This window comes from Tympanuchus pallidicinctus, unplaced genomic scaffold, assembly GCF_026119805.1.
Source record: "Tympanuchus pallidicinctus isolate F22 unplaced genomic scaffold, pur_lepc_1.0 scaffold2, whole genome shotgun sequence".
NCBI classification, from domain to species: Eukaryota; Metazoa; Chordata; class Aves; order Galliformes; family Phasianidae; genus Tympanuchus; species Tympanuchus pallidicinctus.
Genome location: NW_026294721.1, coordinates 35,995,902 through 36,014,134, shown reverse-complemented (window position 1 = coordinate 36,014,134; position 18,233 = coordinate 35,995,902). Strand labels below are relative to the sequence as shown.

Genomic DNA, 18,233 nt, shown 5'->3' with positions numbered 1-18,233 from the left:
AGCCTGTATGCATCACTGGGAAACAATCTCAAGCAACTGAAGTGGAATCTTCCTCCTTTTGAAGTCAACAAATTTCTGTTTTGACTCAGTCAATACTTCTGTAAATGGGTTAAATGCAGGCAATTTAAGAGAAGGCCATATCCTAAATTTTGCGTGTGCTAATTCATCTTTCAATTACAATAAGCAAAGCTTGGTATTATGTGGATTAGCTTCAGGTGATGATTTTCCAGAAGGCAGTAATTCTCATCAAGCTTACTCCTACTAATTTAAGGGAGAGGAGGGTCTAGCCATCCCTGAGCACTCTTGAAGTACCTACACTAGGCACTCTGTTTGCCAGGCAACTGATGCAGGCACAGAATTTGATGGAGTGATTCTCATATTGTATGGGGTGCTTTCAGTTCTTAGTAATATCTAGTATAACACCTACTAGAAATATCTGGTAGTGCTTAGTTGTCTTACTTTATTGAGAGAACTGTATGTAGCAACAGGCAGCTGAAGTAACTGTACCTTTCTGCTCCAAGGGCTTAGTTTTAATAAACTATTGTCTGTTAATCTTATAATGAATACCTTTCTACCAAACCTGAATTCTCATTTTAATTGTCAAAACTTCTCAATTTTGTAAGTCTGTCAATGAAGAGTCTGACTGACAGGAAGATAACAGTAAAACTACCTAACATTTAATCACAAATCCGAAATACTGTATTATCTTTCTTTGCTTCTAAATTGAGAGACAAGAAATTTTCTGCGCACCCTTTAAGAAAAATGATGGGCATTTTGGATGAGAGGTCAGGGAGGTCAGAGTCCAAGTTAGAAAGCGATCAGATGTTTATTTATTAGTGGTTCAACTTAGTTGCTGAACTGTTCATGCCTATTTGATACTTGTGCTGTTCTAAACCTGAGATTGCTCAGTACTTTGGGTGAAACAGAGTGTTGCAGAATTAAAAATAAGATTATGAAGTTTTTGTAGAGTATAAGATTTTAGTTTTGTTTTGTTTTTTGTTTTTTTTTTCCTCCCCCCCTGAATACTTTGTTGATGCTTACAGTACTCTAATCTCTACTTGATTTCCCTATCTCCCCTGCTTTCAAAATGCTCTCTGGCAAAAATTGCATTCTTCTGTTGAACTGCTGCAGCTGTTTCTGGCTGTGTAGGTTCTACCTATATGTCTGTACATGTAGAAGAGAAGCTGGGCTTCATGTGTCACTTCCATGCTACATTTTTTTTTCCCCAGTAGTGTTTTTTTGAGGAGAGCCTTTCATTTGTTGTCTTTGAGTATGGTATGGATTTTGGAGCCTGTTTAGAGTGAAGAAGTGAAAATTTAACATAGCAACTGTAGAATTCGGAGATGGGCTAGTCTTCTAAACAAGTGTCTAGACTGGTTTATAAGCTTGTGTTATTAACTCTGTTAGAAATGCAAATTCTCCATTTCAGCTGTTCAGTAGTTTTAAATTCTTCTTTTTAGAAGAATACTTTTATGACTTTCTAAGGTCTGCATAGTTGGTTAGCTTACATGAGCAACTAATGCTGACATCAGAGTATGTAGGACATTTTCCCTCCCCTACTGCACTACTTCTTTAAAACCTTGTATTTTAAAGGAAAAATGTTTTAAAATGCGAGTTCAGGTGAACAGATAACTGGCATTTGAAAACTTATTTGTGTCATTTCTTTTCAGTACAACTTGCTCTTTAATGATAAATCTCTGCCCATTTAACAAAAAGACTAATTTATCTCATATTGCAATCATGATTAAATAATGGGTGTATAGTTGGCGTTCTGATCTTGCAATCAGTGTATAATGAAAATCTACTGATTTATGGTATGTTTCTGCCTGTTGAAATTGTACAGTTAAGATTTGCTTTGAGATAGATGAATGTTTATCATGCACTTCAAAAAGGTACTCTTTCCTCCTCTGAAAACTTCTCTTCCTGAGCAAATCTACTATGAAAAACTGGAAAAGAACAGGTGTGAATCTTGGGTGAATAGTCACTTTTAATAGCCATACTGTTTGCCTATAAAGAGGGAAATTTAATCTCAAAGCCAGGTAACTTACTATCTCACTAGGGTGAGGTGATGTTGGTGGATGTTTCAAGTAATTAAGAGTGGTCCTTCCTTTTGTTCTTTCTTGGAATTAGGTCTTATTCCCCAGGATAGGGAAGATGAGTTAGTTAATGTTTTGAGGACTCAAGGAAGAAAACTCTGCTGGTGTAAGCAGGACTTGTGTGTGGGCCGTCGGCACTCTGGCTGCTTTTTCCTCTCACACAACCACGCATATGCCAGCTGCAGTCTGCCCCTATCATTATTACTGTGCTCATTCTCCTCAACTGCCTATCACACATCTGGGAAGCTGAATGGGAAATAAATACAAATACATTACTTCAAGGTCTTTTTTTTTCCATGGTGTTATAATTAGAAGCTGGAGGCATAAATTTCTCGCCGGAGTTTAACATTGAGGCATTGTTCCTCTTCTCTTTTCGTGAGTTCTGTATCTTTGTAGCCATTCTTCTACAGAACAAAAGATTGTTTTAATGGGTGACATATTTAAAACTAATGGGTAGGTACACTGAGCTAGCGTATTTATTGTGCTGTTCTAAAGAGCTGGTATTGCCTGCCTTTAGAGCAGGAGAGGCTGCAGGCTGCCTGCAGATGTTGACTGGACAGACAAGTTGCTCATGAGTGATTCCATTATGTTTCCTCACATCCCTTTCTGAGTAATGTTGGGCAACCGCTCCTAACCTCTAATGGCTTCCTTATGTTCTTTCACCCTCCTTTGTTCAAATGGTGTAGCTGGCTGCTGAGGAGGACAGCACATGACAATGGCCAGTGCAATACAGTTAGCAGGCACATGGCACGTGACAGTTTATAGACAATGCACTGGTTCTGTTTCTTCTGTAATTGTTGACTGAGTGCTGGGTAATTTGGCTCATGCCCTCATCACAGAGGGTGGAACAAGCCCAAATGACATGAAGAAAATACAATGCCTGATTGAAGTGAGTTACAAGTTTCCGGATCCTATTCAGTTGCAGGTTACTTGTTGTTATTGATAGTCAGTGCCCCTTCTCTCATTGTGCTTGGGGTGTTTGATCGCTTTCCTCCAGCCTCATGCACTCAGTGTTACAGATGATTGTATAATTACTCAATCTAGCAGTCACAGCAAGTTTTGCTGTGCCTGGAAGTTTTGATCAGCAGCTCCTACTTTGGGTGAAGAATGAGAGAAGTGGGAAAGACTGGAAAGTTATGACATGCTTTTTACCAGATCATCATGTTGATTTTTTTATACCAAAGTGTGAGGGAAACGCTTCTGAGATCATTGCTGTTTCTGGTGTAAGTATGTGTATATAGCACATGAAAGTGTCACTCGATCTCCTTTCTCTATGAAGTACAGCATGATAAATGCACTACTAATATGCTGCACGTAGTAAATTAGTATTGTCATGATTAAGTGAAATACTAAAATACCTTCATTAGTGGAAAAAAGTAATGAGCCCTGACCAGGGCTCTGAGGTAAGTTGATCTAGACCTCTTTCCTCAGTTGATATGTCCTGGCAGCTAAAAAGGCTGACAGTACCCTGGGATGCATCAGGCAAAATTAGAGAGCATCCAAAGGAGGGCCATGAATATGGGGAAAAGTCTGAAGGGCAAAGTGGTTGAAGTCCCTCAGTTTGTTCATATCAGAGCAGAGGCTGAGAGGAGGCTTCATGGCAGCCTACAGCTCATCATAGGAAATGGAGGGGCAGCGCTGAGCTCTGCTCTCTGGTGACAGCGACAGGACTTGAGGGAAGAGCATGGAGCTGCATCAAGGGGAAGACAGGCTGGGTGTTAGGAAAAGGTTCTTCACCAGAGGGCAGTGGGCATGGCCCTGAATTGCCAGTGTTCAACCAGTGATTGAACAGCGCTCTCAAACATAGGGTTTGAGTTTTGGGTGGTCCTTTGTGGAGGTAGGATTTGGACTTGATGATTCTTCAGGACCATATCCACTTGGGATATTCTCTGAAACCTCAGGTTTTCACTGAACAAAGCCTACATCAGACAAACCTCTTACTGCAGAGATGAGAGAAAAGACAAACTAGACATGGGGAAGGGCTTGTAAACCAATCTCCTGCTGCTCCCTTTGTCATTGCTTCCAGCTTTGGTTTCAGTCAGATCTGTGGCTTTTGTAATTGAAGCAGACTGGGTTTGCTTCGGTCCCTATCATTTTTTTTCCTTTGCTACTGGGGCTTGTTTCTATATTCTCCCACAGCTCTCAGCCATCTTGAAAGCCTACACTGCAACTCACATGCTCTCTGGAAGATTAATACAGCACAAATGTCTGCTGCTTGGACAAGGCCAGTGGGTATATGTGAGTGAGCAAGTATACGCTTGCAGGTTACTCAGGCTAGTCACAATATCTGGAGATGATTTATGTTTCTTCTTTCCATTTGAATGTGAATTTTGTTCACTTGACATTTTCTATATCCTAGTCTTCATTTTTGTTGGGAGAAGAAATGTGGAAGAAAGATTTTTAGTATATGATCTATGTCATAAAACTTAGAGTTGGCTAAGAATGTGTTGCCTTTGAATTTTGCTCATGCTATCTCTAGTCCTACTGACCCTGGGCTGCTGTAGCACTCAGTATCATATTGTGTTTGAAAACCATAAATGTCTTTATTTATGATTATTAGAATTCTGTTTGTTTTGTGCAATTACTATGACCTGGAAATGGTGGGGGAGTACTGTGAGATGATACTACAGATGCCATAATCAGTACCTACTGGTTCTGAAATTTCTCAAAGTGTGCATTTCTTACACAGAAAGTACTTCAGGTTTACTTTTATTAGTTTATTGAAACCTTTTTAATTATCACTTCTTGCTAATAGCTTTCATCATAGGCATATATTGGGTCAAATAGCCATCTGGTTATTGCGTGAGGGAGTTATGTGACTTTAATCTGATATAACAATAACTATTAATAATAAATTTTCAAAAGCCAACCCAAGAGTATTAGTTAGATTAATTGCATTCAACCAAGCGTAGGCTATTAAGAGTTGAAATCTTTGCAATGAACAAATGCAACATGTCTGCTTAATGTTTTGCTCCCAATCTTTTAGATTTTTCAATTTTTTTCTTGTAGATTTTATCATTACTCAAGGTTAGTTATTATACACATCTACCCAATAACTTTTACTTCAGTTTCTAAACTAAACTAACTGGAAGCAAAGCACTGTTAAATACTATCTCACAAATGACTAGATAGAATGACTCCATCTTGAGAAATGATAGTTTCTTTCTAAGGAAGCATGAGAAGGGAAATGGAGACTGTGCTTGTGCTGTTATTTGCTGAGAGCTCAGTGAATAAATGCGTGCCTGTGCCTATGTGAGGAGTGGGATGGATGGGTTCCAAAAGCCACTGGTTAGACAGGGAGGACCTCAGGAGCTGCGTACTGAGTGCTCTGCATAGAGTGTCTCCTCTCTCCTGCTCCTTGTTTAGAGTATCTTCATACTGTAAGAATAATCTTAGGTCAGGTAAAACCATGTTAGTCACTCTGTAGCCTGAGACTGTGCAGGTTGCTTTGCCCAAATGAAGTGTATTTAGCATGCAGGTTGACCACAGCCATATTGTACAACAATGGCTAACTGTGGCGACAGCATTTCATTCAGCTTTTCTGTGATGAATTATTATAGCTTGGACAGACTTCAATATAATATTGTAAAGGCATGTTAATGTCTTGTACTTCTTGAAAGACACGCTTTTTAAATAAGATGCAGCTGCATTGTATTTTCAGTCTGTTCTCTTGCTGCTTTATGACAAAAGATGACTAACTCATTTACGGCAATACTGAGCAGTAATAACCTTGAATTTATAAAGCATCCAATAAATAGATGTCTAGATGCCTTAGGGTGCCTGACAGGCTATAACTTAAAACATAGCTTCTAAAATAGTGGTATGATGTAACACAATGGAACTGATGGAGAAACAGAAATCCTATTGTGTGATAAACAGAGTCATGTCCCACAAACAATATCAAATCCAAACTCTTTGCAGCCTGACCCAGGAGGGTGCCATTGTTTCCTCTGAAATGTCAGAAGAGTGTACACTTGAGCTTAGAGAAAGCATTTTCATAGCTGCTCATGGTAAAAGAAAACCAGCCACAGCTGTAGGATTTGTTCGTCTTGTTAACCCAAGATGAGTACTTTGGAAAGGAAGCAACGTAGAGGCTGACTTAGTTTCAAAATATGCTTGTCTTATAAGTGTATAAATTAGTCTAACAATTTTTCAGTTTGTTTCTCTTTACCAACTTCATGTAGTTACACCTCTTTAAGTCAGTAAGCAGTTCTTAAACTGCTCTTGAAACTGACTAATGTCCCAACGTGTGGGTTTACAAGGCTGTATCAGGTTCTGTGTCAGGTTCTTGGTGAAGAGCGAAAGTAGTTCCTGAAAGTGTGTTGCATGAAATTCTTTTCCCCAATTATTCCAGATGTCTCTGCTTTGTGAAGCCAAGTAGACTCATGAAGGTTTAGACAAGAAGGCTTTGTTTAAGAGTTGTTTGGCTCATTTTACCATTGCATGTAGAGAACACAAAAGTATTTATTCTTTCCCAGTTTAGGGAGTAAAAAAACATATTATCTTAAAAAACATATTATCTTCCAATCCTTTCAAGATTGAGTAACTTGACTAAGCAACATTGAGCCACATAAGATATTTGTAATCATATAACTTAATCTTTGAGATAACTATGGGTTTTCTTAATTTTTCTTATTTTCTTTTCTTACTAGTTATTCTACAGTTGATCCTTATACACCTCGGAAACAATATCTGAAAATTGTTTGAATTGTGTACTTGATTACTGAATCTTGTTACATCTTTTATAGTTGGAAAGGATTGTACTGAAGATCTAGCCTTCCATCTTGTGTAAAGAAGATTTGGAAATATGACTCCTGAAGTTAAACAAATTATCATACTAAGTATAGTGAAAGACCACTTTGTGTACCTTTTATTTCTAATAACAATACAATGGCCTGTGTTCATAGTTCTCTTATTTGATGTTGTGACTGTCAAAAGGGGAAGAAATGGGCAATTAAGTATTCTCTGGAGACGGGCAGTTTGGCCAATTTCCAAAACAGCACATTTCAGACTTGTATCTGTCATGTCATCCTAGCTAAATAATGCAAGAATACAGTGCCCCCAGAAGCACACTAGCCAGAAATTTACACATCAGAGCAACAAAAAATTTGTTTGTCAAAAGGACTTTGAATTTTTTTTTTTTTAGATTGTGGCTATTTAAAAATGAGCGTTTCTCACAAAGATTAGTAGAGCATATGAGAAAGCACAACTTAATTTATGGAAATTGATGCTATTCAGTAGATGTTCATAACTCAGAATATTAGTTATTGAAATGCAATGCTGCAAAAGTTGTTGACAACACAATCTAGTTTTTAAGATGCACAAAGAGAAATGGAAACATTAATTCCAGTGAGCATTGGGTTGGTGTAAAGCCTCCAGACTGTGTTGTGGTTGTTTTTTTAAGCTTATATCAACAGGCACCTTGCATTTCTTTTTGTATCTGATTGTACATTTTCAGCAGACTTGACTTTGAATTCTGAACATCTGAGAGAGAATTATTAAGTACCCCTGGTGTCAGATGGAAAATAATGGAGGATTACAGTTTTCAAATGGAAGCACTCAAATGAAAAGCTATTTATTTACAAACATTCATCCTGCCTAGTATAATGAAAAACTAATTCCTGACATTTGTTGGTGTGTGTAGTAGCTTAAGTCTGAATATCCTGCACCACATGGCAGACCTCAAATGTAGAGGTTTGTGATGAAATATGGCATCCATCTGCTATGAAAATATTAACAAGTCGCTGCAAGTTCATAGTTCAGTATGGTCAGCCGTCTTCTGGCTACAGGAAAACTCAGCATGATGTTCCATGGCCTGTTTGGGAATGATGGGAAAAATACCTTACAACATTCAAGGATCACTAAAGAATTTATGGCATGGTTGAACTGCTACATATAATAAGTTAAATGATAAAGCATAAGACAGGTATGGAGAGGGAGCCCCAAATTCTGGTGAGTTTTGTTCGTTTTTCAACAAATAGAAATAATTGTATAGAGTAGGAATTGGCTTGGCGACAAAATTTGTTACAAGAAATTCTCTCAATATTAGCTTGTAAGTAGCAGAGGAAGTATGTAAATGTAAGACTTAATGCTTCCAGAAAGAGCATATGATCAGCTCAACGCAAGGCCTAATGAGAAGTAGGGTCTAAGTATGTCTGGCCTGTAAGCAGTAGGGCATGTATGTGAATGGTTAGTGTTGAAAGAAGTAGTTTAGTAGAGAAAAGCTGAATCTGGAATGTCATTTACCATTAATGAAGAGAGAAAAGTGGATCAGAATGTGAAGGGGCTGAAAGGGGAAAAAAACAGGGTGGGTGAGATCAGTTTAGGAAGTCACACTTAGACTGAAATAGTATGCTAACGAAATAGCTGAGGAAGACATTTTTGGGATGCTTAAGGATGTGGCCCAGAACTTCATTTACTACTGGAAAAAATGATTCTGACAGTTCTTATTACTAAAGAAAATAGTGGCTTACACTAAATGTTTTTGTTGTTGTTTTCCTGAGTGGAAGAAGGATTTGACAGGGAAGTAATTTCTAGATTGAAATGTTTACCAAATTAAAAAAATACTGAATACTGAACTAGAAAAATTAGTGTAGAAGAAGTTAAAAAAGAAAGCGGTCCCTAAAAATAGCTTTGAAAGGAATCTTCCTCAGCAAATCAAAATACATTAGGGAAAGAATAACTTTGGTTTTTCAGAGACAAGCAAACAGACAAAACACTGTCAGAACTGGGGAGAAAAACAGACACTGAGTAGATGGGGCTTGTCATACTCTCAATAACCAAGTTTAATTGCTTAGGAAAGTATGTTATTCCATCTAAGAGTTTGAGGTTTTAAGTGGTAATACAATATATTCCTTAAGCTGACTCTGTGTCAACACAATTTGTTCTAGGTACTTTCAGTGGCCCTACCTGGTGATCACTCATAGAAAGGATGCCATTGTCCCCAAAGCAAGGGGAGCTGTAAAGGCATACACAACTCTTGCTAAGCTCTGCTCTTTGATTCTAATGGTTTAATTTGATGGTACTACACTTCTCATGCTTGCATACACTAGTATGTCATGTGGACTAAAGCAATATGGTTTCACATTCGGCTTCTTAATATTGCATACCAAAATCACAGTTTTTGGTTTTAAAATGCCACATGCATTTGGTTTCTCTGGGAAAGAGAGTAGTGGAAGAAAAAAATAGCAAGTTGGTTTTTTCTTTTTTTTTTTTTTTTTTTTTTTTTAGCCTGAACTCTGTAGAACTCAGAAATAGAACAAGAAACCTGACTAGTCAGTATGCTATTCCTCTAGCCATTTTCTCCTCAAATAATGTGATTACTTGAGCTGAAAGCTCCCTGAGAACTCCAATGCAAAATATGAATAGGCAAAGGTCTTTTTTAAGCTGGTTTGGATACTGCAGTGTAGGAAAGTTGGGAAGTCATTTGCAATGAACCCATACAAAGTTAATGACATTATACCTAGTCAGAGAAACTGTCTTGACAAACTAGGAATATTTGACAAAAATTCTTGCTCTCTGATCAAAACTAAACCCTACTTGTATGCTGGAAAAGTGTGGTCATAGATGAACAAAGAAGAGAGAGGCTGACAATGTTGCAAGCATTCTGCAAATGGTCTACTATCTACACTAGTCAAAGACTACTCTTAAAATGCTGGTCCTATTCTAACTGCATTGAAGGGAAGAGGATGAGGTTGGAAAAGAGATGTATAGATCCAGGAGGCAAGTTTTCAAAACAGTTGGTGCAAACTTGATTAAACTTCAGTGACAAAACCTTTTGTGGAAGAGTGAATGTACAAACTGGGAATGAAGAATCATTATCATGAGTAGCAACCCTTCTAGGATCTCTGTCAGCTACCAGAACCAAATTCTGATATTGCTAAGGGTGCTGCAACAGGCTAATATTCTAATACTTAGGATGCAAGAACTACTAAAAGGAGAAAATAGTATTTGCCTTTCTGATTTCAGTTGGCTGAGAGGGAAGGAGGAGAGGAAAGAAATGTCAAGTAAACTTTTAAGGATAATAGCATACCATGTAATCCAAGTGTGTCCAACCTGCTGGTTTTATGATTTTATTGCCCTCATTTTTATGTTTTAATAAGGAGTATTAAAAGTACTTTGTTACTTAAAGGCATAAACCACAGTATGTATTTTATATGTGACCTAAGACAATACTTCACACAATATGGCCCAGCCAAGCCAAGATGTTGGATGCTCATAATTCTAAACAAAGGATTACCAATTAAAAGCCATTCTGTTTTCTGGAGAACAGATTTTTTTTCTCCTCTAAGCTGTGGCATGCTTCAGGGGTTGGCACGCATACTTCAGGAATCTTGAAGATCATTTTGTCCTTAAATCTTTCTATTTCGTCTTAGAATATGACATATTAAGTCTGACCCTTAATTAATTGTTCCTTGGGTGGAGAGAGCATCTTAACATGCTTCGGGTGTGATGTTGCAATAAGTATTAGAAATCCAGATGAGGAACTTGTAATTGTTTTGTTTGTTGCAACACATGGATTTCTTCCATGGAATTCCATTTGGGACATACCAGCTTCCATGACTGTGTTAAAGCTTTCTCATGAAAATACCTCATGCCTTTACAAAGAAGTTATGTAAGTTCCTGACGCTATCGGACATCAAATCTGGAGGCTGTTAGATAGCTTAGTATTTTTCAATGCTTCACATAGTTCTAAACAAATAACTAAAGTCTAACGTAGAAACATATTTAGTTTCTCTTTGTGCTAGACTACCAATGAGTTAACACCTACTATTTGCATTTTGGGGTTGGGGTGAAGAGTGAAGTGTTGTTGGTTTTTTTTTTTTTTGTTTCCTTTTTTTTCAATTAGCTCAGCATTGAATAGACTACGGGTATGCCCTAGAATAGGCCACAGAAAACACATTAGAAAGAAAACACCTGACAGTATCTACCTTGGTGTGTGCACAAGCAATTCAGAAAGTAAAAAACAGAGCAACAGGAATACAAAATGTATGAAAGGCATCCCCTGTTCAGTCAATCTGAAGTAGTTTGGCTGCAAGAGAACATCTATTTAGCTATTATATAAAAAGCATAGTTACCCTTATGTAAAAGTAAGACAATGAAAGATGAAATTAAGAATAGGAAACTTTAAAAGAATTATCATTTGTGTTACAACAGTCCAAATTTGAATGTTATCCCTTTTATATAACTTAATAGATTACTTGTCCTTCATTATTCACTGCGTTATGTGTTGCAGGTTAAAACTAAATATGTGGATTTGATTTACTTCATTTTATTTTTAATGTATTACTTCAGAATGAATTATTATACTTCGAGATATATTCCTCAGACTGTTTTGGTCCACAACAAAGAATTTGAATTACTTGGTTGAAATTAACACCAGAAGTTTCAAAACATTTTTCTTGAAAGTATTAGGCCAATGAAAATGGAACACAGCTGCCATTTTGTATTTCTTTCCATATTTTTTTGCAAGTACATTTTGTAAATAGCAACCAAAGTATTTATAGCTGATTAAAAATGTAAAGCAAAAGTGACGAAGTTATGACAATACTGGGAAACAAAACATAAAGTAACTGTACATGTGTTAATTAAAACTGTAATGAATCAGATAAAGCAGAAACACTGCAAATTATAATAGCAACTGGGAAAGAATAATGGAACTTATCTCAAAGTCTTTTCTGCAAATCCTATCCTGGTTGTGATACAAATGTGTATGTGGGGAGAGGGAACAAACCATTAGCCCTCAGTGCTCAAAGCTTGTTTAGGGGGTGGTGCTAAGCTTGATATGTCCTTTTTGTAATTTTTTCCCTATCTTTAAACTTCCTAGTTGGGTTAATTTAAATAAAAATTATGCTCATGTACATGCTGGTGTAGTCTTACGATTGCAATCAAGTATGTTCCGTGCAGTGGAGCAGAAAACATGAAACTCATTTACACTTCCTTATAAACTCAGTGCTCCCTCAGGAAGAGGAAGGGAATGACTGAGCTTTCCTACACCTGGATGGTTGTAGGATCTCACATTGAAAGAAAGTAAAATTTTTAATTATTTATATATAGTTTTATACTGCCATTTCAACAGTGTTATCTTCTTTTTTCAATGCTCTGATTAATTAAAGTTCTCAACTTTAGGTAAAGCCAACATGTTTCATATTCAGACTCCACTCTACTCTTTAACCTCTCTGTAGTCCTTTTTTCCAGGACTCTTACTAAAGAGAGCTGTTATTTGAAATCTCATGGTATCCTATTGATACACCTTTTCTTAATTATATGAGCAAATAATTTCATATTGTGTACATAGTGTAACTGTTTTCTTCTTATTCTTCGAGCATCATGTACTGCTGTTTAGCCCAGCTGCAGCAGATCAACTTTCTTGAGTAATAACAGTATTGCCATTAATCTGGGCTGAGGACTTTCATACAAGCCACTTATTTTCTCTGGGTGACTGTGGTTTTCTGCATGTGGTCTTTGTCCGAGTTGTGCACGCAAACCAGTTTCTCAGGCATGGTTTTAGAACACGAGTGCCACTCATTAGTTCAGTTAAGTCATCTAGACAACACTGAATAGTTCTTGGCAATGGAGTTGTTTCTGTGAACGCAAACATTCCTGCACTGATTGTTACCCTCCCCTCAATTGCACCTGTCTTAGTGCAAGTGCCAAGAAAAACTATCTGAATATAAAGTAAAGAGAGAAACACCTTGGCAGGTGTTTCTGAGGGAGTGGAGAACTTGAAGATAGCAAATCATTATGTGTGGTGATTTCTCTGTAAAAACAGATAACGCTTTCTGAAATATCAAGTGCAGCGAATGTTTGGTAGTGACTTTCTAAGAAGAAATCAGTTGATCTAAGAAGAGATCAATGCAGATCACAGTACATAGGCTGTTGGTAAGAGGCTTTGGGAAGTGGACATAAAAGCATAGTTCTCAGTCTCAGAAAATGGCCTTAACAATGGACTGACACAAATGTTTTCCATGCTTGTTTGTTAGTGCCTTAACTCAGAAAGATATCTGATTGTTCTGCACTTTCTCTTATTTGGTGGTTGCTTGTATATGTGGACGGGGCCTCGGAGGCATCCCAGCCTGACTGCTGCTGACTGATGGTTCATGAGACTGAGACAGCGAAGTTAATTCTGTCACTGTAGTTATATAACATGGTATGAATGCTTCATGCCTTCAAACTGCTTCCAGTTATCCCAGCAAAACCTACTGTACACGTAGCTTTTGTGGAAGTGTTCTTTTATTTGTTCAATTGGTCATTTTGGAGATGACTTTGCTGTGCCAGCAAGAAAATTCCTTTCTCTGGTGTATTCAGCATTCTCAGTTGAATAGTGTTCATGGCAGAGGACAACAGCAGGCTATATGCACCCACGTTACATATGCATCAAATACAAAAATAACTCAAAAACATAATGCTCCACTCTTACTGCTGATTAATGATGAACAAGCATGCATCTTGATATGAGCCTTTCATCATTCTTGTCTAATCTGAGTCATTTGGAGTTTTGAGATCTCACCCTCCTTGCAGTTGCATATAGGACAAAATAGAAGAGCTGTAATACATCTCTGCATGAATTACAGTGTTACCTTTATGTTCAACAAGGCTGACTTTATCCCTTGCAACGTCCTTTCTATGAACCATTAAGGGTAATATCAACAGCAGATGAAACTTATATATATGGATGACTAATTAAACTCTGAAATCTGTAATGGTGCCAGGGCAGTTGTGAATATCCAATTCACAAGATAACATGCATAGTGCTACAAAAGGAGAGATTGTTTCGGCATCAGTTTTGTGCAAAAGCTTCTTTCTTATTTTTCTTAAACTGAAGGAGGTGCAACCAGCTGTACTTCATGCTAGAATAATAATGGATGGAGTTTATAAATGAAAGCAACTATGCCTGCTTCTGGAGCTTAAAAGCAAAAGATGTAAGCACATAGCAAATTATGTTGCAGTATTTCTATAAAGTTATTTTAAGGTGAAATATGGAGTATCACTAAGTCTTTTTTTTAAAAAAATTTTTTTTTTTCTTTTTTTTGGTGGAGAAAAATACTGAGGACTTCCTAAAGTGAAAATTACTTTTAAAATATTCATAGTCCTTGGAAAATGTCAGAAAATTATGCTAATATTTTAATTTTATATGAACTAAGACAGATTGGCCTCAATTCCATAAAGTGTTATAGTCTAGGAAGATGTTCAGTTACGCATGTTGCTTTGACACTGGATCTTAATTAAAAGATTAGTTAAGTTTCGCTGTTATTCTTAACGCTGAAACTGTAGGCCTGGACAACTTGTTTCCTCTCTGTTCAATGTAATTGTTTTCAAGGTATTACATTTCTTATTTACATATATACCTTTTAAAAATTGTTAATTGTTTAGTTAATCAAATCTAGGTTTTAAAGCTGCATGCCCAATTATTCTTTTCATTCCCAAAGTCATTCTTGCAACAATGTTTTTTGACTCTCAGGACATTTTTCATACCAGTACAAGATTTTTTCTCTACTTTTTTGAGAATTAGAAACTTTGAATACTGAACTTCTACTACTTATCCATTTGTTAATGTCTCTGGAAGAATACCAAGCAGAGGACCACCATGCTCCAGGGGTCTGCTTTTGAGTACTGAAGCATCTTTAACTGCTTATAAATGTACCTTTTTTTTTTTTTTTTTTCTTCTAATGTTTTCCCTGTGCTTGCCACACAAGCCTTTGTACTTGCTTCTAACTGCATAATCAGATGCAAACAAATCCCTTTTCAAATACAGCAGTCTCTACTTCAATTTATTGTATGAGCACGGCAATGTGTATGATGTGGACAGAAATCCCAACTGAAATTAATCAGCTTTCTAGAAAAAAAAAAATCAGTGCTGGGCATTGTGGCTTTTTGAAAAGGAAGCACTCTGGTGAGATCAGAGCAAACAACTGAAGTGCAACAACTTTTTCCCTGTTCAAACTAGATTGTGCGTAGCGCGGGTCAGTACACAATACCCCTGCTGGATATGTCACCAGATATTGGAAAGTTTGCTTTCTCAACAGAAAACAATGTTACTTTTGGGTTCCTTGAGGGTTGCTAAATTTCTGGTATTCTTTGAAAACTATCTGCCTAAGTGAAGAATTACATGATTTCCAAAGTCTGCATTCCTAAGCTAAGGCGAGAGGTGGTGAGGGTAAACCCGAGGGATATTGAACAAATGTAGTGCTTGCAGAAAGTACTTCGTAGCAAGGAAGATCTTTGGGCCCTAGGCCCAGAGAGAATACTTCTGACCTGCTCAGAACAGCCGAGCCCCGACCCAGAAGGCTGCACCAGTCGCTGCGGAAGCGGAGCCAGCCCCTCGACGGCGCGAATCCCTCGAATGGTTCTCAACGGCCGCTGCCCCGCCGGGCGCGCGCGCCCCCTGCCGGCGCCCCGCCGCCTCTGCCAGGTCGTGGCGGGTAGGCTCCTCCCTCCTCCTCCTCGGGAGCGGGACGAGCCCCGCACCCAGCCCCTCTTCCTGCCCCCTCCCCCGGTGCAATGGAAGTCCCCGGGAATCCTCCTCCTCCCCGCTAACAGGCGGCGGCCCGGCCCGGTGCAAAATGCTGGGCATGTACGTGCCGGACAGGTTTGCACTGAAGTCGTCCAAAGTGCAGGACGGGATGGGGCTCTACACGGCCCGCAAAGTGAAGAAGGTGGGTGACGGCCTGGGAGCGGCGGCGCGGCCCGGCGGGGAGCCGCTGCCACGTATCCCGGCAGAGCGGGGCGGCTCAGCCCTGTTCGCTCGGCGCTCGCCCCACTTCCGCCCGGCCAGGCTCTCTCTGCCCGGAGCCGGCCGGTGCCCAGCGGGGCGGCGTGCCTGGGCGGGAATGGGGAGCGGGACGGCCGGCCCGGCTACCTGCGGCGGCTGTGCTCTGTGGGCTGCTGCTTTCCCAGCTTGTCACGACTTTATTTCGTACTTCTGGGTTCGCCTAGTCCTCCCGGGGACGGACGTGCCCGTCTGTCGTGCGCAGGCTCCTGCCTCATCCGAGTCGCTGCAGCCCGGCGGGCGAAGGGTTAATTCCTCGCTACGGGGCCGCGTCCCCAGAACTGGGGAGGGTGTGATCCCCCTGACTGCAGCTACCCGAAATCCCTCCTGTCCCAAACAGGACGTGGCTCCTTGTGCTCAGTGACTGAAGGGAAAACCTCTTAATCGTTTGGAGTCCCTATTAAAACTGCTCAGTTGACACGTTTAAACAACTTGTTTCAACCGCTAGAGGCATACCTGAAGTTGTGAACCCTGCATTTCTGTGCACTTCTACTTACTGTAAATGTCTTGCTTTACATCTTTGGCCAGGTTTTGGTGCTGACTTGGTTGGGAGGACTGCCAGGTGTTGCAGTGTCCACCGGGCTTAAACACCGTAGGGTAGATGTGCCTCATCTCTGAGGCCTCCTTTAGGGATAAAAGGAGGAGAAGGGGATAGGGGTTTTTATCGGTTGGCTTAATGGCTTTTTTTTTCCACTGACGGTCTGAATGCTCATATTAAACCTTTGGGAATTCACACATGAAGGAAAGTTGTAGACTGCTATTGCACATGCATCCCTGGACTCTGAAATGGAATGAACTCGAGAGTGAAAGTGACCAAAATTAATATCTGCGTGTCAGTATCAGCTGAAAGTCTGAATCCTCTTCCTTTATACTGTTCTAAATCAAGCCCTTAGATCTGCATGCTAGGAAAAGTAGATCTTTTTTCTTGCTAGAACTGCTCCATATCGTTTCTGAATTGTTTTTTTTTTTTTTTACAGAGGAGGTATATGCTGTCAGAGCTCTGCCTGCACAGCTGTGTCAGTGTGAGCTCCTTGTTCAGGACGTCCTAGCAAAACCCACAAGTTGCCAGTGGGACGTGTACTGCATGTGAAAAGCAGAAAGGAAAGGCAGAGACACTGACTGTAAGATCTTTCAGAGTTTTAGGAGCATGTTGCGAAGTGCTTATTGTGGATTTGGTTTTTGTTTGGCATTGAATCCTCTGTGCTTTTAGCACCAACAGATGTGGTATGCAAAGCCCTGGTCAGAACTATGTGCCTGACTTTGCTTCTCAGCAAGATGAGGAATCAGCTTCTGAGTTGCCCTATGAAAACTGGGCGTTGTTTAGAACAAGAATTCCTAAAAATGGTTAAAGAACTAAGCACAATGTGTGGCCTCAGCTGTTCAGAGAACAGTAGATGTATAAAAAGCACAAATAATACACTGGATATTACCAGGCTGTGTGTTACTTTTTTCCCATGGAAAAAAAATCACATCTGAAGTGCTTTCAACTTTGCCCCTGCCCAGTCATGAGTGAGGCAGCAGTACTATGCTTCATGGCTTTGATACAGAGTAGTTAACAGCTGTCAAACAAGTAATTAATTGGTAATTAATTCTTTGGAACTCTGAGACTGAGAGTAGTTGCTGAATATGACACTGATTGAAAAATAAAATCTGTGTTCTTGAGCTGCGCCCCAGCCTGGATAAAAGAAGGCTGTGGAGTTACCTCACTGCAGCTTTTCAGTGTCTAAAGGGAGCTTATAAGCGGGAAGGGAGTCAACTCTTTACAAGGGTAGATAATGGCAGGACAAGGGAAAGTGGTTTTAAGTTGAGGGAAGGAAGATTTTGGTTGGATGTCAGTGGAAAGTTCTTTACAGAGAGAGTGGTGAGGTGCTGGCACAGGCTGCCCAGAGAGGTTGTGGATGCCCCGTCCCTTGGAGGTGTTCAAGGCCAGACTGGATGGGACCCTGAGCAGCCTGGTCTGGTATTAAATGTGGAGGTTGGTGGCCCTGCAAGCAGCGGGGAGGTTGGAGATTCGTGATCCTTGAAGTCTCTTCCAACCTGGGCCATTCTGTAATTCTTTTATTTCCTATGAATAGGATATTTGAAAGTCAAACACACTTCAGATGATCTTATATCAGAAATTGCAGTAACAACTGTCCAAATGTAAAATACTCATGAAGAATACTCTGAATATTAAAGTGTTTGCAAAATTTTGGAAACGGTATGTTTTGAACTGCTGTTACCTACCATCTGCCTTTGTGCCTTCAGGCTTTATGCTATGTTTCCAATTTTTAATTTTTTTTTTTTTTTTTTTGTCTGAAGGTGAAAAAGTGAAATCTGTTTGGTTTGTTTTGTGACCTTTATAAAAGCTGTCATTTTCTTGTAATTTT

General features: G+C 39.3%; 1 protein-coding gene across 5 annotated transcripts in view; it reads left to right on the top strand.

The window, feature by feature from the left end:
• Positions 1-18,233, top strand: part of PRDM5 (PR/SET domain 5) — a 105,325-nt gene that overhangs the window by 3,316 nt on the left and 83,776 nt on the right. For 3 of the 5 annotated variants that reach the window (XM_052681613.1, XM_052681612.1, XM_052681616.1), the window contains exon 1: positions 15,520-15,751. The exons of the other annotated variants lie outside the window; for them this stretch is intronic. In XM_052681613.1, the coding sequence (XP_052537573.1) occupies positions 15,659-15,751 (93 nt within the window). In that variant the 5' untranslated portion in view covers positions 15,520-15,658. Of the gene's footprint in view, positions 1-15,519; positions 15,752-18,233 lie in introns of those variants that run through there. 5 annotated transcript variants of the gene reach the window in all.